At 44.1% G+C, this 12,363-nt stretch overlaps 1 protein-coding gene and 1 long non-coding RNA gene across 6 annotated transcripts in view; one reads left to right on the forward strand and one right to left on the reverse strand.

Annotated features, from left to right (window-relative positions):
* Positions 1–12,363, forward strand: part of LOC129819054 (ras-specific guanine nucleotide-releasing factor RalGPS1-like) — a 273,360-nt gene that overhangs the window by 114,469 nt on the left and 146,528 nt on the right. For all 5 annotated transcript variants that reach the window (XM_055875573.1, XM_055875575.1, XM_055875572.1 and 2 more), the window contains one exon: positions 2,650–2,776. In XM_055875573.1, the coding sequence (XP_055731548.1) occupies positions 2,650–2,776 (127 nt within the window). The remainder of the gene's footprint in view (positions 1–2,649; positions 2,777–12,363) is intronic.
* On the reverse strand, positions 9,872–12,066 carry LOC129819056 (uncharacterized). The gene is made up of 2 exons (XR_008753994.1): positions 11,182–12,066; positions 9,872–11,033 (listed from the first exon to the last, which is right to left on the reverse strand). It is a non-coding gene; the product is annotated as an uncharacterized LOC129819056 (long non-coding RNA).

The raw sequence follows: 12,363 nt of genomic DNA on the forward strand, positions 1-12,363 counted from the left end.
CTCCCCAGCTATAGGATAGTCCTGTTTCCACTCCTCCCCAGCTATAGGATAGTCCTGTTTCCACTCCTCCCCAGCTATAGGATAGTCCTGTTTCCCCTCCTCCCCAGCTATAGGATAGTCCTGTTTCCCCTCCTCCCCAGCTATAGGATAGTCCTGTTTCCACTCCTCCCCAGCTATAGGATAGTCCTGTTTCCACTCCTCCCCAGCTATAGGATAGTCCTGTTTCCACTTCTCCTCAGCTATAGGATAGTCCTGTTTCCACTCCTCCCCAGCTATAGGATAGTCCTGTTTCCACTCCTCCCCAGCTATAGGATAGTCCTGTTTCCACTCCTCCCCAGCTATAGGATAGTCCTGTTTTAAGTTTCCACTCTGCCCCAGACAAAGAGCAGAAACTATTGCAAAAAATAACCAATTGCAATAAAGGCTGGGGAAAATTCTAGTTCTGCTGTCCGGGATTGAGGCATCCCTCCACTCTGTGGTGTTGAGCTCTGAGGAAGCATGGGTTCATCCCTCCACTCTGTGGTGTTGAGCTCTGAGGAAGCACGGGTTCATCCCTCCACTCTGTGGTGTTGAGCTCTGAGGAAGCATGGGGTCACCCTTCCACTCTGTGGTGTTGAGCTCTGAGGAAGCATGGGTTCATCCCTCCACTCTGTGGTGTTGAGCTCTGAGGAAGCATGGGTACATCCCTCCACTCTGTGGTGTTGAGCTCTGAGGAAGCATGGGGTCACCCCTCCACTCTGTGGTGTTGAGCTCTGAGGAAGCATGGGTTCATCCCTCCACTGTGTGGTGTTGAGCTCTGAGGAAGCACGGGTTCATCCCTCCACTCTGTGGTGTTGAGCTCTGAGGAAGCATGGGTTCATCCCTCCACTCTGTGGTGTTGAGCTCTGAGGAAGCACGAGTTCACCCCTCCACTCTGTGGTGTTGAGCTCTGAGGAAGCACGGGTTCATCCCTCCACTCTGTGGTGTTGAGCTCTGAGGAAGCATGGGTTCATCCCTCCACTCTGTGGTGTTGAGCTCTGAGGAAGCACGAGTTCACCCCTCCACTCTGTGGTGTTGAGCTCTGAGGAAGCACGAGTTCACCCCTCCACTCTGTGGTGTTGAGCTCTGAGGAAGCATGGGGTCACCCCTCCACTCTGTGGTGTTGAGCTCTGAGGAAGCATGGGGTCACCCCTCCACTCTGTGGTGTTGAGCTCTGAGGAAGCAGGGGTTCACCCCTCCACTCTGTGGTGTTGAGCTCTGAGGAAGCATGGGGTCACCCCTCCACTCTGTGGTGTTGAGCTCTGAGGAAGCATGGGGTCACATCTTGGCGCTCACCGGACTAGCTTTCCCGACGTGTCTGAACCACTCGAGGTGGAATACAGGACTCAATGGGAAACCAACACTCTGAAAATTAGCACTCGTCAATTTGATTACAGTACTTAGACCCTTTTTTTTTTTTTTTTTTTTTACAGGGTTTTAAGATGAGAAAATACTATATTTTTTATGTACATTTCAAATACTTCCACACACACACAATGAAATGAGTGTGCTGATTTTGAGTTGTACATCACATCTAATGACCTCTAAAAACTGATTGGCTGTTTTGATTCAGCTCTACACCTACATTCCACAAACTCTGGTAGAGTTTAAAGCCAAACAACATTGACTCCCAGTTAGGTCAGGTGGCCATGTGCTTGACTGCACAGATGTGCAAAACAAAGGTGGCTGCAGGTGCCAGGTGTGGCCTCGGCCTGCATATGTTGGGGAAACTGTGAGGCCGCAGGCCAAGGTCATAATGATAACTCTGAGAAGGCAGTTAATGAGGGGAGCCAGGGTTGAATCCCTCAGACAGTGAGCACCTAGAAGTCCTCCAACTCCAAATCACTCTCGTATTCATGTCTGTCTGCCCCAGCCGTAAGTGGTTTAGATTGCTCAATGACGAACAGAAATGTCAGACAGTCCATGGTCGTTCACTTGGTGTCTGTGGGTCAGTAATATGTTGTATTTAAATGTTTCAACTCTACCTGTTACCTGATGACCGATTTTTACCTGAAATGTGTCGTTGGTTGCTGAAGAAGTAACAGCATCAGATTGGCTAGTCCTCTGCAGGGAAAATCGACCACTCATGTTGTCGATTTTACAATAAACGGAGTACAACTAAATGATGCTGGTTGACTGGCTGAAAGAGGAAATTAATGAACAATACACTGATTCCACCTTGTCCCTCTTCTCTCAGCCGATCAGCCTGTAGGAATAAATGAACAATAAGCTGATTACACCTGGTCCCTCTTCTCTCAGCCGATCAGCCTGTAGGAATAAATGAACAATAAGCTGATTACACCTGGTCCCTCTTCTCTCAGCTGATCAGCCTGTAGGAATAAATTAACAATAAGCTGATTCCACCATGTCCCTCTTCTCTCAGCTGATCAGCCTGTAGGAATAAATGAACAATAAGCTGATTACACCTGGTCCCTCTTCTCTCAGCTGATCAGCCTGTAGGAATAAATTAACAATAAGCTGATTCCACCTTGTCCCTCTTCTCTCAGCTGATCAGCCTGTAGGAATAAATTAACAATAAGCTGATTACACCTGGTCCCTCTTCTCTCAGCTGATCAGCCTGTAGGAATAAATTAACAATAAGCTGATTCCACCTTGTCCCTCTTCTCTCAGCTGATCAGCCGGAAGGACAAGACCACGTTTGAGAAGCTGGACTTCTTGACATCCAAAGAGGACAACTACACACGCATGAGGGAGTACATCCGTTCTCTCAAGATAACGCCATGCATCCCCTACCTGGGTAAGTCCCTAACCCTAAACCCTACCTGGGTAAGTCTCTCTCATGAGTTGTATCTGTCATTTGTTTTGCAAACTCTGCGTACGCGCATGAAGTACAGAAACACCGCTAACCAAACATCAGTCTCTTGAGGTGCGCAATTGAAATGATTGGTTAACTATACCCTCCAACATAAAATAAAAAATTTCTAGAACTCAAGTGGTGTTCTGATGTGGCTTAAGCATTGTTGTGGAAAGAAGTGTGATTTTTTTTAAATGAAAACAAGTGTTTTTTTGGCGGAATTATGGTGAATAAATATATTGAGATTCTGGTCGATGTTATTCCATCTACCTGCAACAGTGGCTAGTGGACCAAAAAGTTAGTTTTAGGCCCTGTTCATAAACCATGTCGGGTGCATTGGTTTACACCTTGCTCAGTCTTATTACCTCATTAGATAGATTGCTAGCTAACAACCTGGGAACTTTAGCAGTATATCTTCATATCTTGGGGCACAGAGAGAAGGGAAAGGGGATATCTTCTTCAGGAGATCAATGAATGACTGATCTCTTGCATGTCATCACTCTCAAACTTTACGCTTTTAAAGGGACAGTGTACAATTTTTTTAGTCTTATGCTTCTCAATAGGTAGTGCTTTTTTTTAAATATATCAACATAATAGCTTTTTATAATAAACAAATGTCTTTACATTTACATAAATATTCGTTTTTTTCAAAAGTAGAGTTCATATAGGCCCATTATAGTCTCTCAATCATTTAAAAAATATATTTTTACCTCTTAGGTGCTCCTGAATTTTGTTGTGCTCTTAACTTTTCAAAGTTTGGAACACCAGTGCTATGAGTTTTATTTTATTTTATTTAGAGCCCTGTTCATCTATTTTCCAAACTGATGTGGTAAAACCACATTTGGAGAAGCTACTTTTAATCAATCTGTTTGTTGTTAAATCATCACGACCATCATCATCATCATCATCAATAAATGTGCAGATGTTTCCCATTTACTGAGGAATAAAACCCATTCAGCTGAGTTGGTTTAGTTTTATGACAGTAGCCACCCCTCCCTTTATGACGAGTAATACATAGCAATCCACCTGGTTCAGTCTGTGATTGAGGAAAATAGCCTTTCTAGTAATTTAATAGGATCTTCAATGTCATAAACCCTCAACCCTCAAACCCTTTAAAGTTCCAGAATGTGGTGAAAATGGCAGGGAGAAATCTAAACCAGTCTAATTGGAATGAATGGCAGTAGAGGTCTAATCTCGATTTCTAATATGCAGGAACATTAAAAGACATGTGATATGTAAAATTGTGTAATAGAATTATTGTCAACCTAAAATTGTCATATATAATTATACATACATTTTATACAGGTTTTATACCAATTTTCTGTATGAATAATAACCTCTAAAATATATGTAAACAAACCACAAATGTCTACGTTTTTAGTTTTCTTGGAAAGCTGTGAGTGCTATTATATGATACAATATCAGTATTTGCAACTTGTCGAAGTCGTATCATCAACTGATTCGTGCCAGTGGTATGGCTGTGAATTGACTGCATTTAAAAAAAAAAATAGAATATTGCCAGTGAATTAGACAAATGTATGGAATCCTTCCTCTAAAACGGTCTGGCTAGCTAGCAGACATACAGTGCAGAAATTCTTCAAATTCTTTATGTAACACTGTCTTAGAACAGCGCAGGCAAACCCTGGTTGACCGACATGGTTGACCTTTATCCCATCATTAGAAGGTTCATGTCCATTCTATTATTCTGATTCTAATTCTAATTCAATGGACAAGATGGCCGTAGTTCCAAAAGAAAAAACAGCTCCAAATTTCACTATCACTCGTATGACTTAATGAAATAGGCAGAATAACTAGCAGGCAAAATTATTACAAAAATTGTGGCGATGTGTAGCTCACTATTGTCGCTAGCTAGCTTACTGACACAGTTAGCTAGCTCGTTAGCTAGCTCATCCTTCACTGACATCAAAAGCTTGCTTAGCCTGTTTTAAATTACCCTGAAGTTGTAAACATACTTCCCCACAATTAAGAGAAACTGTCTTATCAGGAATCAGTCCGTAGATCAGCATGTTTATCCGCGATCGTATCGTTGAGTCAGCTGAGCACAGTCAGCAGCTGTCTCGGTAGGCTACTGTAATGACTCGATGCAGACGAACAGCTGCTAAATAAAAACTCATAATGTAAGCATTAGCACTACTAGCTACTGTAGCTAGCTAGCTTTTGTTGGAGCATTCAGCATTGTGTGTGCAGCACTAAGTAGGCAGCTGGTTGGTTAGCAGCATCCTTTCAGTGACTGGCTCGGCTAACGTTAATGTTGGACAAATTTATGCTAGCTGTCGTGCTATAGTCGAACTTTAAAAAAAATACTGATATTTGAAGCACAATAATCCTTAGCTAGATTTAAAATAGGGCGACTAAGACTGCCTCACCCTAAAAATCTACATTTGACATTTATTGTTTTAGCTTTAGATCAATTCAGACAGTTTTGTGGCAGAAATGGTGTTTAGCAGATGTCACCTAGGTAATATTTTTTCAAGTGTTAGACCTTGTATCAGAACTACTTTCGAGCTATCCCACTTTGTGATATGAGACAGATCAGTGCAGTCGGAATCTACGCGCTATCTGACGTAAGACACTGTCAACAACCACCAGCACTTCAAAATATCAATTCAATTATCAACATGAATTGGTATCCCAGAGCAGACAAAGGTAATTATGGAAACTGTGGACAGTTTGACAGGGATCATCCCCCCCTACAGACATCACTATCACTACTATTGTGCGCCTATTGAGGCATCTGTGCTGAGATTTCCACAGCAGGACTCTGGACTTTTGTACAGCGGTCCTCTTTAAAGGATCCTTCCCAGGACAGTTTGCTCTCGGTTCAGAATTTAAAGCACGTGGGTACAGGAACAGTACTTAAATGCAGATGTTGTATTAAAAGACAGGTATTCAGTGGGATGATACTGAACTATAATACTGAACTACTCTAGATATCGGCTTGGCTCTATACTCAATATCCTTCATATTCAAATCTGGAATGTTGAAATCAGATCCACTGTTTTTTTTTATATAAGGGACTGATTTACACCTGGGACAGCAGGTGGGTGCAATTAATGAACAGGTAGATCAGAAAACCAATAGGCTCTGGACCTCGCTCTAGACTACATACAACTCAAATTTAAAGCTAATCACACAAGGTATTTTTTCTATCCATGTAATCTGAAGATTAACTAGTACCTAGTTTCATTTGGCGGGTCAAATGAAGAGGGGTAATTGCGTGGTTTGGCAGTAGCCCTCCTCTGACCCAGTTTCCTATTATCACTAGGGTTGCAAAATTCCTGGAACTTTCAATAAATTCCGTTGTCTATAAATCCTGGTTGGAGGATTCCAGATTTTCTGCTTATTCTCTCCTGATTTCTGGAAACCTCCAACCCAGGATTTATTGAAAGTTCCCTTCTGAATTTTGCAAACCTAATTATCACACAGAGTTCTTGCCAACTCAGACTGGCATTTTAATGGCTGAGGCATGAAAACAACGTCAGGCCCGTCTCACACAAACCTCTAGGGGACTTTATTAATCTGCTCAGCTCATAGGGACTGGGTCGCTCCAAACCTCCCTGCTGGTCTTTTGTTGCTCTGGAAGTGTTGGCGGCGTTAGAGGTGGGGCTCGGTGCCTGGGCAGGTCAAGGGGCGGATCCCCTCTTTGTGGAACTGACAGCCTCACACGGTGGAGCTTGATAAAGGCTGCTCATGCCCTGCCCCCCCGCCCACCCCCACATCACTCCACACTCTCTGTGGACTCACCTCCCTCCTCCTCCTTTCCTCATTCCTTCCCTTAAGAGCAGTGAGGTCTCAGTTTTCCAGGTTTGTGCCACGGTCATGTCAGCAAAGCAAAGGGAGGCATGTTTCCTTCGGCTAGCGTGAGCTAATTACAATGGAAACCAAATGTGTTCCACACGACGTCATTTAAAAATCACAAAAAATGTGAGTGGACACATTTGCGACCCCATCCCGCCCCCTCCCAAATTCCTTTTCCTGTTTTATGTTTTGCTCAAACCTGTTGGGGGGGGCATGTGCCTCTGCTTTTAAGTTGAAACTACTACACCACACCAAACCTAGGTAAAAAAAAGTCTTCAGACATCTTCCAGAGGCAGGTTGACTTCGCAACCCTGCCCACCTTGGTGTGCAAAATACAGGGAGGTGGGGCTCGGTGCCTAAGCAGTGGTGTGAAGTAAAAATACTTTATTTCTTAAGTGGTATTTTGGGGTATCTGTACTTTACTATTTATATTTTAGACTACTTAGAACTAGTTAGATTTTGAATGCTTAGCAGGACAGGAAAATGGTCCATTTCACGCACTTATCAAGAGAACATCCCTGGTCATCCCTACTGATCTGGCGGACTCACCAAACACAAATGCTTCGTTTGTAAATTATGTCTGAGTGTTGGAGTGTGCCCCTGGCTATCCATAAATAAAAAAAAATAAAAATGGTGCCATCTGGTTTGCTTAATATAGGGAATGTTTTATTATTTATACTTTTACTGGTATTATATTTTAGCAATTACATTTACCTTTTAATACTTAAGTATATTTAAAACCAAATACTTTTAGACTTTTACTCAAGTAGTATTTCACTGCGTGTCTTTCACTTTTACTTGAGGAATTTTCTATTAAGGTATCTTTACTTTGACTCAAGTGTGACAATTGTGTACTTTTTTCACCACTGTCACTGAGTATCAGCTGTGGGACAGTCATTTTGTTCCTAATTCTCTGGCCAGTCGCATTAGCACTCTTTCAGTCCAGGGTAAGAGGACTTACCTCTGCCGTGCCAGTTATGGCATCTGTTTATGTATTATTGTCATTTTTCAGTGTGCCCACTCAATAACCCTAGAATGAGGAACAATACAGCTGTTGTTCCCATCACACTACCTCAAGTTATGTCGGCCTATATCGTCTCTTGTTTAGTGTAAACGGACTCAAAGTCGACACTCTTCAAACGGCCCTGGTAGAGCAGAGCTTCTGAAGTGAAATGATAAGGCCCGGCTACATTGTGCTGTCCAGTGAGTGAATGGAAGATAGGCGTGGTTGTCTGACTATTACTGTCTCCATTAGTTCTAAGACAGAATGGGCCACTGTGTATGGTTAGGGTTAGGGTTAGGGCTAGGGTTAGGGCTAGGGTTAGGGCTAGGGTTAGGGCTAGGGTTAGGGTTAGGGTCAGGGTTAGGGTTAGGGTTAGGGCTAGGGTTACGTCAGACTACTAAGCAATATACACTACATGACCAAAAGTATGTTGACTCCTGCTCGTCGAATATCTCATTCCAAAAATCATGGGCATTAATATGAAGTTTGTCCCTCACTTTGCTGCTATAACAGCCTCCACTCTTCTGGGAAGGCTTTCCACTAGATGTTGGAACATTGCTGCGGGGACTTGCTTCCATTCAGCCACAAGAGCATTAGTGAGGTCCGGCACTGATGTTGGGCGATTAGGCCTGGCTCGCAGTCGGTGTTCCAATTCATCCCAAAGGTGTTCGATGGGGTTGAGGACAGGGCTCTGTGCAGGCCAGTCAAGTTCTTCCACACCGATCTCAACAAATAATTTCTGTGTGGACCTAGTCATGCTGAAATGGTGAAGTGCCATCACCAAACCTTTTGCCACAAAGTTGGCAGCACAGAATCGTCTAGAATGTCATTGTATGCGGTAGCGTTACGATTCCCCTTCACTGGAACTAAGGGGCCTAGCATGAACCATGGAAAAACAACCCCAGACCATTTATTCCTTCTCCACCAAACTTTACAGTTGGCGTTATTTATTGGGACAGGTAGTGTTCTCTTGGCATCCGCCAACCCCAGATTCGTACTGCCAGATGGTGAAGTGGGATTCATCACTCCATAGAACGCGTTTCCACTGCTCCAGAGTCCAATGGCGGCAAGCTTTACACCACTCCAGCCGACGCTTGGCATTGCACATGGTGATCTTAGACTTGTGTGCGGCTGCTTAGCCATGGAAACCCATTCCCGATGAAGTGTTATTGTGCAGAGTCAGTTTGGAATTCGGGAGTGAGTGTTGCAAACGAGGACAGATGATTTTTACGAGGTTCGTGCTTCAGCACTTGCCGGGTCCCGTTCTGTGAGCTTGTGTGGCCTACCACTTCACGGCTGAGCCGTTGTTGCTCCTAGACGTTTCCACTTCATAATAACAGTTGACCGGGGCAGCTCTAGCAGGGCAGAAATGTAATAAACTGACTTGTTGGAAAGGTGGCATCCTATGATGGTGCCACGATGAAGGTCACTGAGCTCTTCAGTAAGGCTGTTCTACTGCCAATGTTTGTCTCTGGAGATTACATGGCTGTGTGCTCGATTTGATACACCTGTCAGTGGCTGAAATAGCCAAATCCACTCATTTGAATGGGGTGTCCACATACTTTTGTATTATATAGTGTACATTTCCCAAAGCTGATCTGTTCTCCCCATTCAGCGATTTTTGTGCCAGGTCCTCACTCTTTAATGAGTTTAAGGCATTTATGATACCAGAGCAGACTCATTGGAAACCGTCATAACAGCCAATAACAACAGAGCTTTGACTGGAGCAGTTTGATTGACAGCGAGGTTAAACCAGTCCCCCCGGGTTGCCTGTTTTAAATGGTTGACTGTTTTGGCTCATTTCGGGCAGCGTGGCCCCGTTGGCCCCTCCGAGTAGTTAAGAACTCCATAGAAAGTGGCAGAATGGAGACCACCATCACTAAGCCCCTCTCTCTCACACACACATACAGTATGCGTACTCACACTCACACACATATAGTATGCTTACGCACACACACACACACACACATTTCTTTGCACGGCTCCCGCGTGGCGCAGCGGTCTAAGACACTGCATCTCAGTGTTAGAAGTGTCACTACAGACTCTGGTTCAAGTTCAGGCTGTATCACAACTGGCCGCTATTGGGAGTCCCATTGGCCCAGCGTCATCCGGGTTTGGCCGGTGTATGCCGTCATTGTAAATAAGAATTTGTTCTTAACTGACGTGCCTGGTTAAATAGATATATATTTTTTAAATAAATAAATACCAGAGGCTGGTGAATTTAGTTGTTTAATGGAATGCTTGTATCCTTAGCCTGTTTGTCTGTGTTCATTCTTCATGTTCTCACATTTAATGCTTTGACAAAACCTTTGTGTATCTGACCCAGTATCATTTCATTCACCTCCACAGCTGCCCAAAAGAAAACAACAACACAAGTGGCTGGGCATAGTTGATTATACACTGGGTGGTTCGAGTCCTGAATGCTCTAGTTGATTATACACTGGGTGGTTCGAGCCCTGAATGCTCTAGTTGATTATACACTGGGTGGTTCGAGCCCTGAATACTCTAGTTGATTATACATTGGGTGGTTCGAGCCCTGAATGCTCTAGTTGATTATACACTGGGTGGTTCGAGCCCTGAATGCTCTAGTTGAATATACACTGGGTGGTTCGAGCCCTGAATGCTCTAGTTGAATATACACTGGGTGGTTCGAGTCCTGAATGGTCTAGTTGATTATACACTGGGTGGTTCGAGCCCTGAATGCTCTAGTTGATTATACACTGGGTGGTTCGAGCCCTGAATGCTCTAGTTGATTATACACTGGGTGGTTCGAGTCCTGAATGCTCTAGTTGATTATACACTGGGTGGTTCGAGTCCTGAATACTCTAGTTGATTATACACTGGGTGGTTCGAGCCCTGAATGCTCTAGTTGATTATACACTGGGTGGTTCGAGCCCTGAATGCTCTAGTTGATTATACATTGGGTGGTTGGAGCCCTGAATGCTCTAGTTGATTATACACTGGGTGGTTCGAGCCCTGAATGCTCTAGTTGATTATACACTGGGTGGTTCGAGCCCTGAATGCTCTAGTTGATTATACACTGGGTGGTTCGAGCCCTGAATGCTCTAGTTGATTATACATTGGGTGGTTCGAGCCCTGAATGCTCTAGTTGATTATACACTGGGTGGTTCGAGCCCTGAATGCTCTAGTTGATTATACACTGGGTGGTTCGAGTCCTGAATGCTCTAGTTGATTATACACTGGGTGGTTCGAGCCCTGAATACTCTAGTTGATTATACACTGGGTGGTTCGAGCCCTGAATACTCTAGTTGATACACAGCAGATTGATACCTTACAAAAATAACCTTAATGAGGATAACTTATGTACAGAGAGGACTGGATTATTGACGTGACGTTGTGTTGAACACTACAGGGAACCTCTTGTCTTGACGTTGTGTTGAACACTACAGGGAACCTCTTGTCTTGACGTTGTGTTGAACACTACAGGGAACCTCTTGTCTTGACGTTGTGTTGAACACTACAGGGAACCTCTTGTCTTGACGTTGTGTTGAACACTACAGGGAACCTCTTGTCTGTATTCTGTCAAGGTTGAGAAACTGAAGCGTGAGATTAGGATCTCACCCGAAAGGGATTTATAATAATCGAGTTATACACACTTGGTCTCGTTGTGATGCCAGGTAGACTAGTAGTTAGAGCGTTGGGCCAGTAGGTGTAATATTGATTACTACATTGTTGGGTTTAGAGCTTGCAAGAAAGACATTTCACTGTACTTGTGTATGGGACATTAAAAACTTTCAACTTAATTGCTCCAGGGTCCCAGTCAATAATGGCAGGCCCTGGCTGTGACCCCACTCTCCGAGAGGGTATCAGGGGGGAGTAGGATACGCAAAAAACACATTTCCTTTTCACTCCACACACTGTACAGGTTACACACTGTACAGGTTACACATATAACCTATTTGACTTCTGGTTTGGCAAAATACTCAGAGCAAGTGGCCTCATTAGATCGCCCATTTGAATCAGTGAAGCTGCGACGTTGTTCTTTCTACCATCTTCCATCTTGCCTTAAAGCTCGGACTGCATGAAAGGAGATTATAAGGATTGTGAGAGGTTAACTGGGATGAGTCGGGGGTCGTTTTGGACGGTGGTTAGTTATGTAACTGGTGGGCTGTTTGTCATTTTTTTTTAAAAGTCTGCACTTTTATAAAGATATGTTCACTGAACATATATTTCGATAGCATACTATCTACCATTCAGCTTCAGGTCTTCCCTTGCCCTCGCTGGTAAACAGTAAGTTAGGAGGATCTCTGTGATGCATCCACAGTGTCAGCATACCTCTGGAGGGGGGTCAGATCGATTTGGTTGACCTCATTCTCCCTAATGGTTCATTAGGACACAGCGATGAAGACTCCTTTCCAAGCAACCTCTCCTTTCTCCCCATCCTCCCCATCCTCCCCATCCTCTCCTTCCTCTCCATCCTCCCCATCCTCCCCATCCTCCCCATCCTCTCCATCCTCTCCATCCTCTCCTTCCTCTCCTTCCTCTCCTTCCTCCCCTTTCTCCTTTTCCTCCCCTTCCTCTCCATCCTCCCCTTCGAACCCCATGACACTCACCCAGCCAGCCACTCTTCCCTTACAGGGAATTCCTCACAGTAGCTGAGCAGAGCAAAAGCTGAAGTTGCCACAAATCTCTGCTCTGCTGTGGAAATGGATGAGCTTCTTTGTTGGCTCAGTTGTTTGGCCAAAAT

This window comes from Salvelinus fontinalis, chromosome 21, assembly GCF_029448725.1.
Source record: "Salvelinus fontinalis isolate EN_2023a chromosome 21, ASM2944872v1, whole genome shotgun sequence".
Lineage (NCBI taxonomy): Eukaryota > Metazoa > Chordata > Actinopteri > Salmoniformes > Salmonidae > Salvelinus > Salvelinus fontinalis.